This window comes from Myxine glutinosa, chromosome 2 (assembly GCF_964187855.1).
Source record: "Myxine glutinosa chromosome 2, kmMyxGlut1.1, whole genome shotgun sequence".
Classification (NCBI taxonomy): Eukaryota; Metazoa; Chordata; class Myxini; order Myxiniformes; family Myxinidae; genus Myxine; species Myxine glutinosa.
In genome coordinates this window covers 95,651,814-95,672,366 of record NC_136262.1, presented here as the reverse complement: position 1 = coordinate 95,672,366, position 20,553 = coordinate 95,651,814, and the positions used below count along the sequence as shown (strand labels likewise).

The window sequence follows — 20,553 nt, the reverse complement described above, 5'->3', positions numbered from 1 at the left end:
GGAAAAATTCCCAAGTCATTGTGAACTTCCTGAACCACTTAATGTTAATCTGCCTAAGTCCGCAGTGTGATTTATTGCACTTCAATTGCAGCAGTTTTTTGCGTTTTTCTCCAAACTGCAAAAAATGACAGGCACTTTTGTTATGAGGGTGACGATATGGAACAACCAGTTTGTCGCAAAAGTTTGCTGTGACATCGGATGTAGTGGTAAAATAGGACCATTCTTTTTTGAGACCAAGCCGGACAAACAGCGAGTCAACACAGTAAGATACATGGAGATGCTGCAGAAAAGATTCCTTCCGACACCGAGAAGGAAGCAAGACGTTACTGAATTCAGTCATCTTGCAGCAACACGGTGCACCACTGCATACATTTATTTAATAGTGTTTTTCAGACGACTTCCATAGTGATACTCATTTATTGACGGCTGGACAAACCGTGGCCTCCCTACTCCCCGGATAGGTCTCCTCCCGACTATTACCAATTGGGGTCCCTCATTGGAATTTTCCACGATCCAATGTCCATGAAAATGACACACTCACTGCAGGAGCTGAAAGATATCAGATGACAAATCAGACGCATACCAGCTACAGATCTCGGCAGTCGTGACAACTTCAGTGTCCATGTGGCAGCTGTCATGCAGAGGTGCTTGGATTGAGCACTTCATCAACTACTAAGATCGCTCCTTATTGCTTGGTGAAGAATTTCTCATAACAAAAATGCAACTAATCCTGTGTATTATTGGACAAAACCAAACAAAATCTACCAATATAAAATTATATTGTTAAATAAAAAGTAGGACATCATTTTGGACCAAGCTGTTGCCACTTTATATAATATACTTACTGGAATTCACGAACCAGTGTTTGTCACGCTACATCACCTACAGTTCTTGGCTGATTACATCCAGACTTGCTGCAAAGGATCAGCATGACCCCAATTAGTGTATAGAGGAGATTTTATCTTTTGCCATTGGTCTTGTAGGCGGAGTTAGGGGCGCAATTTCTCTATGTAAATGCGTATCATGTAGCGCTGCTCCAGGTGGGAGAGGGTATTACGAGTCCCCACCCTTTACAGTGAAGTATTCCTGTCGCCACGTTTTTCAGTGCAGTGAGATGTTTTGAATTATAAACAGTAGGCATATTTTTGCTTCATGCACATAACCTGGGTTATTTTTATTTTCGGGAGTGACCTGTCAGTTTCCAGATACACCACCCAAATAAAGTTGTGTCAGAAGAACGTGTTTCATGCTTGGAAAAGGATAGCCCGCAGGGCGGGTGCTCTGCTAGTACCTGTGATAATAAAACAGCGTATGTGTGTCTCCTCCATAACTAAAGCCATGAAAACTAGCGGCCCGAAACTTTGCATGCATAATAAGGGAAGTCCTAGGGAGTGCATGAATAATAAATAGCACCGCAAAGCAGGCATAACCCCTCAGCCCATGCATGGTGGAAACCAATTTCAAGATGGCTGCCATGGCGGCCACATTGAAAATTGCAGCGCGCCCATTTTCGAAAGGAACCTTCCTCTACTCAACCCCAACACACACTGCAAAAATGGATTTAATCGGACAAGCCGCTCTGCTTGAAATTGACGAAAACCAATTTCAAGATGGCTGCCATGGTGGCCATATTGAAAATCGCAGCACCCATTTTCGAAAGGAACCTTCCTCTACTGTACCCCAACGGCGGAGCGGCTGGGATTACGGATTTCCTGGGTCAAAACCAAGATCCAGGCTTTCAATAACATCTTGGATGCTGCCGTCTTGTCTGTGCCGGTTTGTTGAGGTTAGCGAAGATGTTGAGGTCAGCGAAGAGATTCACTTACCCTGGCAGTGTTATTCACGTCTCCGCATGTTGTGAGGTTGATAGACGTCTGGGTCGGGCCTGGGGAGTCATGGATTCACTGGATCATGGGGTGTGGCGCTGTCGGTATCTAGGCAGGAGGGTGAAAGTCAGAGTCCAAGTCCTTGGTGCTTCCAGTCTTGCTCTACGGATGTGAGACTAGACCCTTACCAAGGGCCAGAGAATGAAACTTAATTCCTTTGGAACCAAGTCTCTTCGGAGAATCCTTGGCTATCGTTGGTTGGACTTTGTGTCCAATGAGTGGTTGCTGAGAGAGACTCACATGAGATGTTTCCTGTATGGTCCGTGAGCGTCAGCTGCATGGACATGTGGCTCGTTTTCCGGCCGCTAATCCAGCTCACCAGATACTCTCAGCAAGGGAGCCTCGTGAGTGGAGGAGGCCAACGGGCCAACCGTGTACCTCGTGGTTGCAGCAGGTTGATCGGCATCTCAAAGAGATGGGGATGGGCCAGGCATCAGCCTGGGGAATGGCCAGACGAAGGCCCCTGGAATACCATTGGGGAAAGTGGATGTGGCGACACTCTGCTCCGGTGCATGCTCCCATACCTGACCTGACATTTACTTCAAGGCTATGCTCCCTCCTTCATATTTACACAAGTAAATGTGAAATTGTAAAAGCATTGAAACTACTTTTTCCACTGTTCAGACAATTATATTGTGAAGAAAAGATTAAGGAATGTGCCCAGAGTGCAACTAAAATTAAGCAGCAGGACAAGTTCAGCTGCAGAATCACTGTGAAGGCTCCCGTGACGCAGGCAATGGATGCGTCAAACGTGGCTGGGTTCGCCGTGGGGAAATCCTTCGAGTTAGGAAGGCAAAATAAATTGAATTAAAGATCGAATTAAAAAAACGATGAACATAACAGGATTAGAATAGGTACAATAACGGGACAAGTTGACGACGAGTTCAAAAGAGAATTGGAAAAAGTTCAGTGGCTACAAAGCAATGTTTGCTGAAAAAAAAAATAATAATAAAGTATAAAACAGGGCAGAAGACGCTCTTCAGCTTTTTCCAGAAGGTTGAAAGGCCTCGAGCTGATGAACCGACAATCACCATCCTAAACTTATTTTACAACATCAACACCAACTCCATCACCAATAAAAAGCCAAAATGTTCTCTTGTGGAGTCAGACATGGAGAAAGAGGCAGACAACCCTGAGCCATTGTTTGACCAATTTATCAACACCTTGAATTTGTCACAAATCTACACAAAATACCGAACAATGACAAAGAAAACATGTTTTTAGAAATCTTTACAAATTTATTGAAAATGAAATACAGAAATATCTAATACACACAATGATTCACCCCCCCCCCCTCCATTTTTCTACCTCACACCCCACCCTCCATAATTACCCCTTTATAACCCTCCATAACCCTTTATAACCCTCCATAACCCTTTAGAACCCTCAATAACGACCCTTTAGAACCCTCCATAATGACCCTTTAGAACCCTCCATAACGACTCTTTAGAACCCTCCATAACGACCCTTTAGAACTCTCCATAACGACCCTTTGGAATGACATTCCGCAACCTATGGGTCGCGACACAATGTTTGGGTCGCGAAGGATTTTCAATGGGTCGCACGATCGTTTCAGAAATCGCAGGGGAAAAAAAAAAGAAAAAGAGAGAAAAAAAAAAAAAAAACTTTATCGACGATGTACTTCTCCCGACTGAACAGAACAGAGATCAAATGAAGGCCGACACAAACTTTATAGTGTGGACTCTTCTACCGTGCTGTACCGATGTACTGTGATGTATCGCCCGTGCATCCGGTCAGTCAGATCATACATTTAGTTTCCGACACGCGAATGTCCATTGCTTTTCATTCGAAAGATTGAGCTGTGAGCGAAAGGTACTCGCCATGGCTAGAAAGTATTAGCCTGTGTTCCTGAACTATGAGTTCACCATGAATATCGATAAGCACAATGTTCATCGACCACAGTGTGTGATATGCCTTGACGTGTTGGCCAACGAGTCCCTCAGGCCCCAAAAGCTGAAACGGCATCTCCAGAAGAAACATGGAGATCATGTCAACAAGTCGCGGGAGAAGGGACTGACCAAAGCCAGCTACCTGGTGGCGGAGAAGATAGCCAAAGAAAAGATACCGTACACTATGCGGGTAAGTTTTTTGTTTTTTTCCGTAAAAGTATTTCACTGCATTGGCGGTTTGTACGTTGTTCATAAAGTAATACATGGCGCTGTAAGTATAGTTAAATTTAGTTTTTCATTTCGTCTTTAGAATATTGATGTGTCGGGTTCTTGCTTACTATTACTCGTGCCATGTATACGTTGGTATATCACAACTTCGTAAGTTTTATTGTTTGTTGCAATACAACCATTCTTAAACTTTGCCTCTTTTTTTAAAGTACGTACGGCAATCACATCGTACATATTGAATTTTTATAATGCCTTGGAACAGCTGTTCTTAACCTGGGGGTCATGACGTATGCGCATACGCGAACAAAATACTGTGTGTGGTATGTACCGTTGTTAGGTTCCTAAAAATGGGCTCAACAAATTGATATGTTATTTATGACCCCTTCATGACCCCCGGAAAACCCCAAACGACCCCCAGGTTAGGCACCGCTGCCTTGGAACAAAATCAAGATTTATCATAAAGTGAAAGAAATGTTCATGTGTTATTTTATTTATCTTGTATTGCAGAGCAACGCATCCTGCCATGCGCCAAGGCGATGTGCAGAGAAGTGCTTGGAGAGACGGCGGCTTCCAAGATAAGCACCATTCCGCTTTCTGCCGACACGATTCGCCGATGGATAATAGACATGGGCGAAGACATCGAGCACCAGCTGTACGCAAACCTAGAGGCCAACAAGTTTGTCATCCAGTTAGACGAGTCAATGGACATCGCACAGAAGGCGTTGATCCTCATCTTTGTTCGTTATCGGCATGGCGATGATTTTATGGAGGATCTTCTGGCATGTGACGAGCTACAGACCAAGACCACGTCCGCAGAAATATTCGCAGTCGTCAACAAACACATCGCATTGCATAGCCTCAGATGGGAAAACTGTGTTGGCGTTTGCACCGATGGTGCGGCATCGATGACAGGTCGGCGCAGCGGTGTCATTAAGCTCATCCAAGATGTGGCACCAGAGGCAAGCTGGACCCACTGCTTCCTCCACCGCGAGGCATTAGCGGCGAAAGAGATGTCACCTGGACTTGCCGAAGTAATGGACATTGCAGTGAAAACAATCAACCATCTTAGGAAGAGCGCCCTAAATTCGAGGTTGTTTGCAGAGCTGTGTAAGGAGCAAGATGCAGAACACACCACGGTGCTGTATTTTGCAGCTGTTTGCTGGCTCTCCAGAGGAGCTGCTTTGGCAAGATTGTATGAAATTCGCGACCAGGTCCTCACATTCTTGGAGGTGGCTAGGTCAGACCTGGCAGTCCACTACAAAAACAACAAATTCATCGCAACATTGGCATACATGGCCGACATCTTCAACTTGTTGAACACAACATACAACATGCATTTTAAAGGCCATTTTCCCTGCTAGAGCGGGGGTTAGCCTTGCGGTCCCCATGACAATCTTCTCCATTTTGCCCTATTTTCTGCATCTCTCCTTGTTAACCCCCTTGCCCGCATTTCTTCTTCCACCATCTTTAGCCAAGTCTTTCTCGGTCTTCCCCGTCTTCTACTTCCTTCTACATTCATTTCCATCACTCTTCTCAACCAGTCACTTTCATCCTTCCTCAACACATGACCAAACCATCTCAACCTGTTCCTCTTCACAGCATCAATCACAGGCTCTATTCCCATCATCTTTCGCAATTCATCATTTGTCTTCCTCTCTCTCAACGATACTCCGCACATCCGTCGAACCATTCGCATTTCCACCCTTTCCAACCTTCGTTGCTGCTCTACGTTCATTACCCATGTCTCGCTCCCATAAATCATAACACTTCTCACACATGCAGCATACACCTTTCCCTTCAGCTTCAACGACACTCCCCTCATCATCAGCACGCCACTCAATTCCCAAAACTTCTTCCATGCACATCTCACTCGAGCAACCGTTGCCGAGTCTGATCCACCCTCTCCATCCAGCATGTCTCCGAGGTAGCAAAATGTTTTCACACCTTCCAGCTTCACGCCATCTCCAAGATCCAACTCAATATCCCCTCCATCTGCAGCTCCCTCTGTGCACACCTTACATTTGAATGTAGCTGCCACACTGGTTAATGACCCTCTCAGACCACTACATTTTTGATGAACCCACTCAGCGCACATTGTACACTGAATGGAGTTCACTCCAACACCCTTCCTACACACAGCACAGGGCCACTTCCCAGTTCTTTCCACCTCACCACATGCTTTACCACTTGCCATCACCTTCGCCTTTCCGATATTCACCTTCAGACCTTTTGTCTCCATACATTCCTTCCACGTGTTCATCTTTTCCTTCAGTCCATCCATACTTTCCGCAATCAACACCAGATCATCTGCATACAACAACTCCCACGGTAAACCCTCCTTTACGTTGAGCCAGCACCTCCATCACAGCTACAAATAGTCGTGGACTTAGTACCGACCCCTGATGCACTCCCACCTTCACCTCAAACTCACCACTGTTCCCGTCCTTCGTCCTTACAGCTGTGCACGCTCTTTTGTACATTGCCATCACTACTCTGATCAACCATTCCTCCACTCCTAACTTCCTCAATGCCCATGTCAATACTTTGCGTGGAACCCGATCGAATGCTTTCTCCAGATCAACAAACCCAAGAAACAACCTCCTCCTCCTCCTCTTCCTCTCCATGCACCTCTCCTGCAACTGCCCCACAATGAAAAGCGCGTCTGTCGTTCCTCTTCCCGGCATGAATCCAAACTGCATTTCGTCGATCTTCACTTTCTTCCTTATCCTCCTCTCCAACACCCCCTCCAATACCTTCATTCCATGCTCCAATAACTTTATCGCTCGGTACGAGCCACACTCCAGAGGGTCACCTTTCCCCTTGTATAGAGGGACGAGGGCACTCAGTTCCCAATCCACTGGAATGCGGCCTTCCCCCACCACCAGACCACAGATCTCTGTCATTCTCCCCACACCCCAACCTCCTGCTGCCTCCAACACACCTCCCACAACTCCCGTCGGCCCTCCCCGCCCCTCTACCCCTCATTGCCTCCTACCCCTACCCCCTCTACCCCTCCCACAACTTGTTGAATAATCTGAACATATCGTTCCAGGGCAAAACGAACAAGTAGGCGAAATCCATGTTCGTAATGTATGACAAGCTAACGGCGTTAAAGTCAAAGCTGGATCTATGGAAGAGAAGAGTACAGACCAATGATGAATTTGACATGTTTGAAAACCTGGATGATCTGCTCAGCAAGTATGTTGAGGAACGTGTGGACATTAAGGATGTCATCGTCGAACATCTGGTGAACCTGCGCAAACGATTTGACGAATAATTTCCTGTTGATCCACGCGTGGAGAAGAGGTGGATCCGAGACCCTTATTCAGTCGACGTTCAGCAGTGCTGCAACTTGTCCAACAGATTGAAAGAGGACTTGATCGACATCGTGTTCGACGGTACACTTGAGACACTGTTCAGGAAGGACACTTTAGTAAAGTTTTGGCTGACAGTGTCTCATGAGTACCCAGAGATTGCACATCTCGCGGTAAAGTTCCTGATGCCATTCACGACGACGTGGATGTGTGAGGCAGGTTTCTCAACGGCGACATATCTGAAGTCCAAATATCGAAACAAACTGGAGACGGTGGCCCTGTGCGCCAACCTGAGAATCGCATTGTCGCCGCTTCAAAGCCGAATCGATGATCTCGTGGCCAATAGGGAAAGTCAACCATCGCACTGATGTGGATAATCCACATCGACAATGTTGCTAACGGAACATTTGAATTAGGCTTGTAAGTTTCACTTTCGGGTTTAATCAGTGAAAGTTGTTTATTTAATGTTGTTCATGATAACGGAACATTGAACCTGGGTATAAGTTCAGATGCATATCGGGTTTTTTCAGTAAAAGTTATTCTTGTTTTGTTTATCAGTTCATGTTACATTTTAAGTTCATCATCTATTCACGATGAAGATTAAAATAAAGTTAAAACACCTTATCTTGGTGTGTCACTTTAATAATTAAAGTTTTATTCTAAAGGGTCGTTATTGAGGGGGGGGGGGGGCGGTTTGGTTTTATGGGTCGCGACCAGATGCCTGGATTTTTTATTGGGTCCTGGGCTGAAAAGGTTGCGTAACGCAGCTTTAGAACCCTCAATAACGACCCTTTATAACCCTCCATAACGACCCTTTAGAACCCTCCATAACGACCCTTTATAACCCTCCATAACGACCCTTTAGAACCCTCCATAATGACCTTTTAGAACCCTCCATAACGACCCTTTAGAACCCTCAATAACGACCCTTTAGAACCCTCCATAACGACCCTTTATAACCCTCAATAACGACCCTTTAGAACCCTCCATAACGACCCTTTATAACCTCCATAACGACCCTTTAGATCCCTCCATAACGACCCTTTAGAACCCTCCATAACGACCCTTTAGAACCCTCCATAACGACCGTTTTGAACCCTCCATAATGACCCTTTAGAACCCTCCATAACGACCCTTTAGAACCCTCCATAACGACCCTTTAGAACCCTCCATAACGACCCTTTAGAACCCTCCTTAATGACCTTTTAGAACCCTCCATAACGACCCTTTATAACCCTCCATAACGACCCTTTAGAACCCTCAATAACGGCCCTTTAGAACCCTCAATAACGGCCCTTTAGAACCCTCAATAACGACCCTTTAGAATCCTCAATAATGACCCTTTAGAACCCTCCATAATGACACTTTAGAACCCTCCATAACGACCCTTTAGAACCCTCAATAACGACCCTTTAGAACCCTCAATAACGGCCCTTTAGAACCCTCAATAACGACCCTTTAGAATCCTCAATAACGACCCTTTAGAACCCTCAATAATGACCCTTTAGAACCCTCCATAACGACCCTTTAGAACGCTCCATAACGACCCTTTAGAACCCTCCATAACGACCCTTTAGAACCCTCCATAACGACCCTTTAGAACCCTCCATAATGACCTTTTAGAACCCTCCATAACAACCCTTTAGAACGCTCCATAACGACCCTTTAGAACCCTCCATAACGACCCTTTAGAACCCTCAATAACGGCCCTTTAGAACCCTCAATAACGGCCCTTTAGAACCCTCAATAATGACCCTTTAGAACGCTCCATAACGACCCTTTAGAACCCTCCATAACGACCCTTTAGAACCCTCCATAACGACCCTTTATAACCCTCCATAACGACCCTTTAGAACCCTCCATAACGACCGTTTTGAACCCTCCATAACGACCCTTTAGAACCCTCCATAACGACCCTTTAGAACCCTCCATAACGACCCTTTAGAACGCTCCATAACGACCCTTTAGAACCCTCCATAACGACCCTTTAGAACCCTCCATAACGACCCTTTAGAACCTTCAATAACGGCCCTTTAGAACCCTCAATAACGGCCCTTTAGAACCCTCAATAATGACCCTTTAGAATCCTCAATAATGACCCTTTAGAACCCTCCATAATGACCCTTTAGAACCCTCCATAATGACACTTTAGAACCCTCCATAACGACCCTTTAGAACCCTCCATAACGACCCTTTAGAACCCTCCATAACGACCCTTTAGAACCCTCAATAACGGCCCTTTAGAACCCTCAATAACGGCCCTTTAGAACCCTCAATAACGACCCTTTAGAATCCTCAATAATGACCCTTTAGAACCCTCCATAATGACCCTTTAGAACCCTCCATAATGACACTTTAGAACCCTCCATAACGACCCTTTAGAATCCTCCATAATGACCCTTTAGAACCCTCCATAACGACCCTTTAGAACCCTCCATAACGACACTTTATAACCCTCCATAACGACCCTTTAGAACCCTCCATAATGACCCTTTAGAACCCTCCATAACGACCCTTTAGAACCCTCCATAACGACCCTTTAGAACCCTCCATAATGACCCTTTAGAACCCTCCATAATGACCCTTTAGAACCCTCCATAATGACCTTTTAGAACCCTCCATAACGACCGTTTTGAATCCTCCATAACGACCCTTTATAACCCTCAATAACGGCCCTTTAGAACCCTCAATAATGACCCTTTAGAATCCTCAATAATGACCCTTTAGAACCCTCCATAATGACACTTTAGAACCCTCCATAACGACCCTTTAGAACCCTCCATAACGACCCTTTAGAACCCTCAATAACGGCCCTTTAGAACCCTCAATAATGACCCTTTAGAACCCTCCATAATGACCCTTTAGAACCCTCCATAATGACACTTTAGAACCCTCCATAATGACCCTTTAGAACCCTCCATAACGACCCTTTATAACCCTCAATAACGACCCTTTAGAACCCTCCATAACGACCCTTTATAACCCTCCATAACGACCCTTTAGATCCCTCCATAACGACCCTTTAGAACCCTCCATAACGACCCTTTAGAACCCACCATAACGACCGTTTTGAACCCTCCATAACGACCCTTTAGAACCCTCCATAACGACCCTTTATAACCCTCCATAACGACCCTTTAGAACCCTCCATAATGACCTTTTAGAACCCTCCATAACGACCCTTTAGAACCCTCAATAACGACCCTTTAGAACCCTCCATAACGACCCTTTATAACCCTCAATAACGACCCTTTAGAACCCTCCATAACGACCCTTTATAACCCTCCATAACGACCCTTTAGATCCCTCCATAACGACCCTTTAGAACCCTCCATAACGACCCTTTAGAACCCTCCATAACGACCGTTTTGAACCCTCCATAACGACCCTTTAGAACCCTCCATAACGACCCTTTAGAACCCTCCATAACGACCCTTTAGAACCCTCCATAATGACCCTTTAGAACCCTCCTTAATGACCTTTTAGAACCCTCCATAACGACCCTTTATAACCCTCCATAACGACCCTTTAGAACCCTCAATAACGGCCCTTTAGAACCCTCAATAACGGCCCTTTAGAACCCTCAATAACGGCCCTTTAGAACCCTCAATAATGACCCTTTAGAATCCTCAATAATGACCCTTTAGAACCCTCCATAATGACACTTTAGAACCCTCCATAACGACCCTTTAGAACCCTCAATAACGACCCTTTAGAACCCTCAATAACGGCCCTTTAGAACCCTCAATAACGACCATTTAGAATCCTCAATAATGACCCTTTAGAACCCTCAATAATGACCTTTTAGAACCCTCCATAACAACCCTTTAGAACGCTCCATAACGACCCTTTAGAACCCTCCATAACGACCCTTTAGAACCCTCAATAACGGCCCTTTAGAACCCTCAATAACGGCCCTTTAGAACCCTCAATAATGACCCTTTAGAACGCTCCATAACGACCCTTTAGAACCCTCCATAACGACCCTTTATAACCCTCCATAACGACCCTTTAGAACCCTCCATAACGACCGTTTTGAACCCTCCATAACGACCCTTTAGAACCCTCCATAACGACCCTTTAGAACCCTCCATAACGACCCTTTAGAACGCTCCATAACGACCCTTTAGAACCCTCCATAACGACCCTTTAGAACCCTCCATAACGACCCTTTAGAACCTTCAATAACGGCCCTTTAGAACCCTCAATAACGACCCTTTAGAACCCTCCATAACGACCCTTTATAACCCTCCATAACGACCCTTTAGAACCCTCCATAACGACCGTTTTGAACCCTCCATAACGACCCTTTAGAACCCTCCATAACGACCCTTTAGAACCCTCCATAACGACCCTTTAGAACGCTCCATAACGACCCTTTAGAACCCTCCATAACGACCCTTTAGAACCCTCCATAACGACCCTTTAGAACCTTCAATAACGGCCCTTTAGAACCCTCAATAACGGCCCTTTAGAACCCTCAATAATGACCCTTTAGAATCCTCAATAATGACCCTTTAGAACCCTCCATAATGACCCTTTAGAACCCTCCATAATGACACTTTAGAACCCTCCATAACGACCCTTTAGAACCCTCCATAACGACCCTTTAGAACCCTCCATAACGACCCTTTAGAACCCTCAATAACGGCCCTTTAGAACCCTCAATAACGGCCCTTTAGAACCCTCAATAACGGCCCTTTAGAACCCTCAATAACGACCCTTTAGAATCCTCAATAATGACCCTTTAGAACCCTCCATAATGACCCTTTAGAACCCTCCATAATGACACTTTAGAACCCTCCATAACGACCCTTTAGAATCCTCCATAATGACCCTTTAGAACCCTCCATAACGACCCTTTAGAACCCTCCATAACGACACTTTATAACCCTCCATAACGACCCTTTAGAACCCTCCATAATGACCCTTTAGAACCCTCCATAACGACCCTTTAGAACCCTCCATAACGACCCTTTAGAACCCTCCATAATGACCCTTTAGAACCCTCCATAATGACCCTTTAGAACCCTCCATAATGACCTTTTAGAACCCTCCATAACGACCGTTTTGAACCCTCCATAACGACCCTTTAGAACCCTCCATAACGACCCTTTAGAACCCTCCATAATGACCCTTTAGAACCGTCCATAACGACCTTTTAGAACCCTCCATAACGACCCTTTAGAACCCTCCATAACGACCGTTTTGAACCCTCCATAACGACCCTTTAGAACCCTCCATAATGACCCTTTAGAACCCTCCATAATGACCTTTTAGAACCCTCCATAACGACCCTTTAGAACCCTCCATAACGACCCTTTAAAACCCTCCATAACGACCCTTTAGAACCCTCCATAACGACCCTTTAGAACCCTCCATAATGACCCTTTAGAACCCTCCATAACGACCCTTTAGAATCCTCCATAACGACCCTTTAGAACCCTCCATAATGACCTTTTAGAACCCTCCATAACGACCCTTTAGAACCCTCCATAACGACCCTTTAGAACCCTCCATAACGACCCTTTATAACCCTCCATAACGACCCTTTAGAACCCTCCATAATGACCTTTTAGAACCCTCCATAACGACCCTTTAGAACCCTCCATAACGACCTTTTAGAACCCTCCATAACGACCCTTTAGAACCCTCCATAACGACCCTTTAGAACCCTCCATAACGACCCTTTAGAACCCTCCATAACGACCCTTTATAACCCTCCATAACGACCCTTTAGAACCCCCCATAACAACCGTTTTGAACCCTCCATAACGACCCTTTAGAACCCTCCATAACGACCGTTTAGAACCCTCCATAACGGCCCTTTAGAACCCTCAATAACGGCCCTTTAGAACCCTCAATAACGGCCCTTTAGAACCCTCAATAATGACCCTTTAGAATCCTCAATAATGACCCTTTAGAACCCTCCATAATGACACTTTAGAACCCTCCATAACGACCCTTTAGAACCCTCCATAACGACCCTTTAGAACCCTCCATAACGACCCTTTAGAACCCTCCATAACGACCCTTTAGAACCCTCAATAACGGCCCTTTAGAACCCTCAATAATGACCCTTTAGAACCCTCCATAATGACCCTTTAGAACCCTCCATAATGACACTTTAGAACCCTCCATAATGACCCTTTAGAACCCCCCATAACGACCCTTTAGAACCCTCCATAATGACCCTTTAGAACCCTCCATAACGACCCTTTATAACCCTCCATAACGACCCTTTAGAACCCTCAATAACGGCCCTTTAGAACCCTCAATAACGGCCCTTTAGAACCCTCAATAATGACCCTTTAGAATCCTCAATAATGACCCTTTAGAACCCTCCATAATGACACTTTAGAACCCTCCATAATGACCCTTTAGAACCTCCCATAACGGCCCTTTAGAACCCTCCATAACGACCCTTTAGAACCCTCAATAACGGCCCTTTAGAACCCTCAATAAAGGCCCTTTAGAACCCTCCATAATGACACTTTAGAACCCTCCATAATGACCCTTTAGAACCCTCCATAACGACCCTTTAGAACCCTCCATAACGACCCTTTAGAACCCTCAATAACGGCCCTTTAGAACCCTCCATAACGACCCTTTAGAACCCTCAATAACGGCCCTTTAGAACCCCCAATAACGGCCCTTTAGAACCCTCAATAATGGCCCTTTAGAACCCTCCATAACGACCCTTTAGAACCCTCAATAACGACCCTTTAGAACCCTCAATAACGGCCCTTTAGAACCCTCAATAACGGCCCTTTAGAACCCTCAATAACGGCCCTTTAGAACCCTCAATAACGGCCCTTTAGAACCCTCAATAACGGCCCTTTAGAACCCTCAATAACGGCCCTTTAGAACCCTCAATAACGGCCCTTTAGAACCCTCAATAACGGCCCTTTAGAACCCTCCATAATGACACTTTAGAACCCTCCATAATGACCCTTTAGAACCCCCCATAACGGCCCTTTAGAACCCTCCATAACGACCCTTTAGAACCCTCCATAACGACCCTTTAGAACCCTCCATAACGACCCTTTAGAACCCTCCATAACGACACTTTAGAACCCTCCATAACGACCCTTTAGAACCCTCCATAACGACACTTTAGAACCCTCCATAACGACCCTTTAGAACCCTCCATAACGACCCTTTAGAACCCTCAATAACGGCCCTTTAGAACCCTCAATAACGGCCCTTTAGAACCCTCAATAATGACACTTTAGAACCCGCCATAATGACCCTTTAGAACCCTCCATAACGACCCTTTAGAACCCTCCATAACGACCCTTTAGAACCCTCCATAACGACACTTTAGAACCCTCAATAATGACCCTTTAGAACCCTCCATAATGACCCTTTAGAACCCTCCATAATGACCCTTTAGAACCCTCAATAATGACCCTTTAGAACCCTCCATAATGACCCTTTAGAACCCTCCATAATGACCCTTTAGAACCCCCCATAACGGCCCTTTAGAACCCTCCATAACGACCCTTTAGAACCCTCCATAACGACCCTTTAGAACCCTCCATAACGACCCTTTAGAACCCTCCATAACGACACTTTAGAACCCTCAATAATGACCCTTTAGAACCCTCAATAATGACCCTTTAGAACCCTCCATAATGACCCTTTAGAACCCTCCATAATGACCCTTTAGAACCCTCCATAATGACCCTTTAGAACCCTCCATAATGACCCTTTAGAACCCTCAATAATGACCCTTTAGAACCCGCCATAATGACCCTTTAGAACCCTCCATAACGACCCTTTAGAACCCTCCATAACGACCCTTTAGAACCCTCCATAACGACACTTTAGAACCCTCAATAATGACCCTTTAGAACCCTCCATAATGACCCTTTAGAACCCTCCATAATGACCCTTTAGAACCCTCAATAATGACCCTTTAGAACCCTCCATAATGACCCTTTAGAACCCTCCATAATGACCCTTTAGAACCCTCCATAACGGCCCTTTAGAACCCTCCATAACGACCCTTTAGAACCCTCCATAACGACCCTTTAGAACCCTCCATAACGACCCTTTAGAACCCTCCATAACGACCCTTTAGAACCCTCCATAACGACCCTTTAGAACCCTCCATAACGACCCTTTAGAACCCTCAATAACGGCCCTTTAGAACCCTCAATAATGACCCTTTAGAATCCTCAATAATGACCCTTTAGAACGCTCCATAATGACCCTTTAGAACCCTCCATAACGACCCTTTAGAACCCTCCATAATGACCCTTTAGAACCCTCCATAACGACCCTTTATAACCCTCCATAACGACCCTTTAGAACCCTCAATAACGGCCCTTTAGAACCCTCAATAACGGCCCTTTAGAACCCTCAATAATGACCCTTTAGAATCCTCAATAATGGCCCTTTAGAACCCTCCATAACGACCCTTTAGAACCCTCAATAACGGCCCTTTAGAACCCTCAATAACGGCCCTTTAGAACCCTCCATAATGACACTTTAGAACCCGCCATAATGACCCTTTAGAACCCTCCATAACGACCCTTTAGAACCCTCCATAACGACCCTTTAGAACCCTCCATAACGACACTTTAGAACCCTCCATAACGACCCTTTAGAACCCTCCATAATGACCCTTTAGAACCCTCCATAACGACCCTTTAGAACCCTCCATAACGACACTTTAGAACCCTCCATAACGACCCTTTAGAACCCTCAATAACGGCCCTTTAGAACCCTCAATAATGACCCTTTAGAATCCTCAATAATGACCCTTTAGAACCCTCCATAATGACCCTTTAGAACCCTCCATAATGACACTTTAGAACCCTCCATAATGACCCTTTAGAACCCCCCATAACGACCCTTTAGAACCCTCCATAATGACCCTTTAGAACCCTCCATAACGACACTTTATAACCCTCCATAACGACCCTTTAGAACCCTCAATAACGGCCCTTTAGAACCCTCAATAACGGCCCTTTAGAACCCTCAATAATGACCCTTTAGAATCCTCAATAATGACCCTTTAGAACCCTCCATAATGACACTTTAGAACCCTCCATAATGACCCTTTAGAACCCCCCATAACGGCCCTTTAGAACCCTCTATAACGACCCTTTAGAACCCTCAATAACGGCCCTTTAGAACCCTCAATAACGGCCCTTTAGAACCCTCCATAATGACACTTTAGAACCCGCCATAATGACCCTTTAGAACCCTCCATAACGACCCTTTAGAACCCTCCATAACGACCCTTTAGAACCCTCCATAACGACCCTTTAGAACCCTCCATAACGACACTTTAGAACCCTCCATAACGACCCTTTAGAACCCTCCATAACGACCCTTTAGAACCCTCCATAACGACCCTTTAGAACCCTCCATAATGACCCTTTAGAACCCTCCATAACGACCCTTTAGAACCCTCCATAACGACCCTTTAGAACCCTCAATAACGGCCCTTTAGAACCCTCAATAACGGCCCTTTAGAACCCTCAATAACGGCCCTTTAGAACCCTCAATAATGACCCTTTAGAATCCTCAATAATGACCCTTTAGAACCCTCCATAATGACACTTTAGAACCCTTCATAATGACCCTTTAGAACCCCCCATAACGGCCCTTTAGAACCCTCCATAACGACCCTTTAGAACCCTCAATAACGGCCCTTTAGAACCCTCCATAACGACCCTTTAGAACCCTCAATAACGGCCCTTTAGAACCCTCAATAACGGCCCTTTAGAACCCTCAATAACGGCCCTTTAGAACCCTCAATAATGGACCTTTAGAACCCTCCATAACGACCCTTTAGAACCCTCAATAACGGCCCTTTAGAACCCTCAATAACGGCCCTTTAGAACCCTCAATAACGGCCCTTTAGAACCCTCAATAACGGCCCTTTAGAACCCTCAATAACGGCCCTTTAGAACCCTCAATAACGGCCCTTTAGAACCCTCAATAACGGCCCTTTAGAACCCTCAATAACGGCCCTTTAGAACCCTCAATAACGGCCCTTTAGAACCCTCAATAACGGCCCTTTAGAACCCTCAATAATGACCCTTTAGAATCCTCAATAATGACCCTTTAGAACCCTCCATAATGACACTTTAGAACCCTCCATAATGACCCTTTAGAACCCCCCATAACGGCCCTTTAGAACCCTCCATAACGACCCTTTAGAACCCTCAATAACGGCCCTTTAGAACCCTCAATAATGACCCTTTAGAACCCTCCATAACGACCCTTTAGAACCCTCTATAACGACCCTTTAGAACCCTCAATAACGGCCCTTTAGAACCCTCAATAACGACCCTTTAGAACCCTCCATAACGACCCTTTAGAACCCTCAATAACGGCCCTTTAGAACCCTCAATAACGACCCTTTAGAACCCTCCATAATGACCCTTTAGAACCCTCCATAACGACCCTTTAGAACCCTCCATAACGACCCTTTAGAACCCTCCATAATGACCCTTTAGAACCCCCCATAACGACCCTTTAGAACCCCCCATAACGACCCTTTAGAACCCTCCATAATGACCCTTTAGAACCCTCCATAACGACGGTTTAGAACCCTCCATAACGACCCTTTAGAACCCTCCATAACGACCCTTTAGAACCCTCCATAACGACCCTTTAGAACCCTCCATAATGACCCTTTAGAACCCTCCATAATGACCCTTTAGAACCCTCCATAACGACCCTTTAGAACCCTACATAATGATCCTTTAGAACCCTCCATAACGACCCTTTAGAACCCTCCATAATGACCCTTTAGAACCCTCCATAACGACCCTTTAGAACCCTTTAGCATTAAATGTGGTGGGTTACAAAGGTTCGTCTTCATTTTTGATGGAAGGCTTCATCACTTAAGAATGATCTTACTCCCCTCTTAGTCAGGTTCACTATGTTTTTTTCGTTCAAAATCATGGTGGCTTAGCAAACCTATACATTTTTGGAAACGTTATTACATGGAAAATCTGAAAATCAATGTTTACATTTGCCAATTCCGACCAATTCCATTCGACCAATTCGACCAATCGACCAATTCCATTCGACCATTCGACCAATTCGATTTGCCAATCAATTTGACCGACCTTTGCTTGTGTGGAACGGACTGTGAAAACGATGCGGACTATATTGTCGGATACGACACACAGGACAGTGATGTGATGACGAACTCTAAATGGCATATTCTGTAATCGTGTATGTTTGATGCCATTGACTGCCTGTGTAGATTTTGTCATTGACTGCCTGTGTAGATGTGAAGTTATACTGACTGCATGTGTATATATGATTTTGCTGACTGCCTGTGTATGTTTGGTGATATGAATTATTGTGACACATTTTGATGTTATTAACTGCCTGTACAAAATGATAACATGTATTTGATTATGCAACTTATCGCGAATATAAAGACAGTATTTTGCAATTCAAAACCTTTGATTCGTGTCTTACCATTCCCCATAGCACTAATTTGAGACTTTCATTGGATTCCTTGTCCCTGAAAATATAGGTTTAGTATATTTTAAAAAGTTTTTAGGGTAATTAGAGGCAGAAATAGAACAAAATATGTATTTTACAGTGGCCATTTTGAAAATCCAAAATGGCCGCCATACAGGTATCGCTCCAAATGTAAACATTGATTTTTAGTTTCCTTATGCTATAACCTTTCCAAAAATGTATAGGTTTGCTAATCTACCATGATTTTGAACGAAATATAATTTATTGACATAGTGAACCTGACCATCTGCATACCCGACTTTTCGCTTTGCATGCCCCGGGGTAATACAGTAAATGATGCCACACAACGTGCAGAAGCACTCGCCGAAACATTCGGTTCCGATGTGAGAAAAAGGAGGAGGAAGAGTTATTTCAAGAAGCCATTGAGGTTTAAAGGAAGACGTTAAAAATGTAGGTACGAGAAATGGGGAAAAAACCAGGCCCACACGTAATGGGAATCATTTGCACGATCTTTCAATTGTGTCTACATACGTATAGAAAACAGATATTACAGTGAAGGACTTCACTTGGGAAAAAACTTACAAACCTGTATTGTGTTATTTAATCACCCAACAACTTCGAACTAAAAGGAATACGACAAGGAAACCTGAAGATATTTAATATCGAAATGGGATGGAAAGACCTGGTCTCGCTCACCGGTGAGCTTGTCGCGGACGAGCTTACACGACTCGATGTCACCAATGGAACCGAAGAGGCTGCGAATCTCCTCCTGACTCATGTTCTGAGGTAGATAGTTCACGATGAGGTTGGTTTTCAGGTCGTCAGACGTGGAGCTGCCCGACCCCATGCCACCCGCAGCACCACACAACATACCGTTGGACATTGGGGAACCCATCGGTGATATGGACTACAAAATAAACGGAGGTAAAATAATAATGAGGTTACAAGAAAAGTTGGAAGGAAACGGTAAAAATGGCAAGTTATCGTCAGGAGTGGATCGATTCTAGTATTAAATTGACACCTCGGTCCCTGACGCATAATCAATACAATTGTTAAAAATGATTTGCATGACAAACCCCAGTCCAGTTTTCTGTTCCCCAAGACCCATTTCCAGGTGCCATTGTTGGTGCATCACGAACCCGCACCGACATCGTGCAGTCTGAGGAGAAGGGGAGAAGTCATTGCAAATTAACATGCGAAGATTGAGGAGTAAATTGTGACGTGTGCATAGGTGTTAGTTAATGAGTGTTGATGGGGAAGAAAAATATTCCACACGAGTGACGTTTTTGTGAGATGGGGTAGGAGTTGGAACACATGGGTGGGGGTGAGGGAAGAATTGGATGGTGGAACACATGTGGGAGGGAGGCGGAGGGACATGAGGAGCCGCGGAGAGGCCGTGAAGAGGACGCGAGGCGACGCGGAGGCCGCGAGGCGACGCGGAGAGGGCGCGAGGTGACGCGGAGAGGGCGCGAGGCGACGCGGAGGGGTGCGAGCGACGCGGCGGGGTGCGAGGCGACGCGGAGGGCGCGCGAGGTGACGCGGAGGGGCGCGCGAGGCGACGCGGAGGGCGCGCGAGGCGACGCTGAGGGGCGCGAGGCGACGCGGAGGGCGCGCGAGGCGACGGTGCGGTGAAAGGATGATGGGTTCCTGCAGCGGGTGGGGTGTCGTGTCGTAGGGGGGTTCTGGTTCACCACAGGGCCCATCGAGGAAGGTCAACAGGGAATCATGGGGAAAATTTTTCCCCCGACTTGC

General features: G+C 45.4%; 1 protein-coding gene across 1 annotated transcript in view; it reads right to left on the bottom strand.

Annotated features, from left to right (window-relative positions):
* Nucleotides 1–19,951, bottom strand: part of LOC137421558 (ELAV-like protein 2) — a 50,887-nt gene extending 30,936 nt beyond the window's left edge. The window contains exons 1-2 of the mRNA XM_068107733.2: nt 19,878–19,951; nt 19,498–19,708 (exon numbers count right to left, since the gene is read on the bottom strand). Coding sequence (XP_067963834.1) covers nt 19,498–19,708; nt 19,878–19,922 — 256 coding nt within the window. The 5' untranslated portion in view covers nt 19,923–19,951. The remainder of the gene's footprint in view (nt 1–19,497; nt 19,709–19,877) is intronic.
* Between the last annotated feature and the right edge of the window lie 602 nt (nt 19,952–20,553).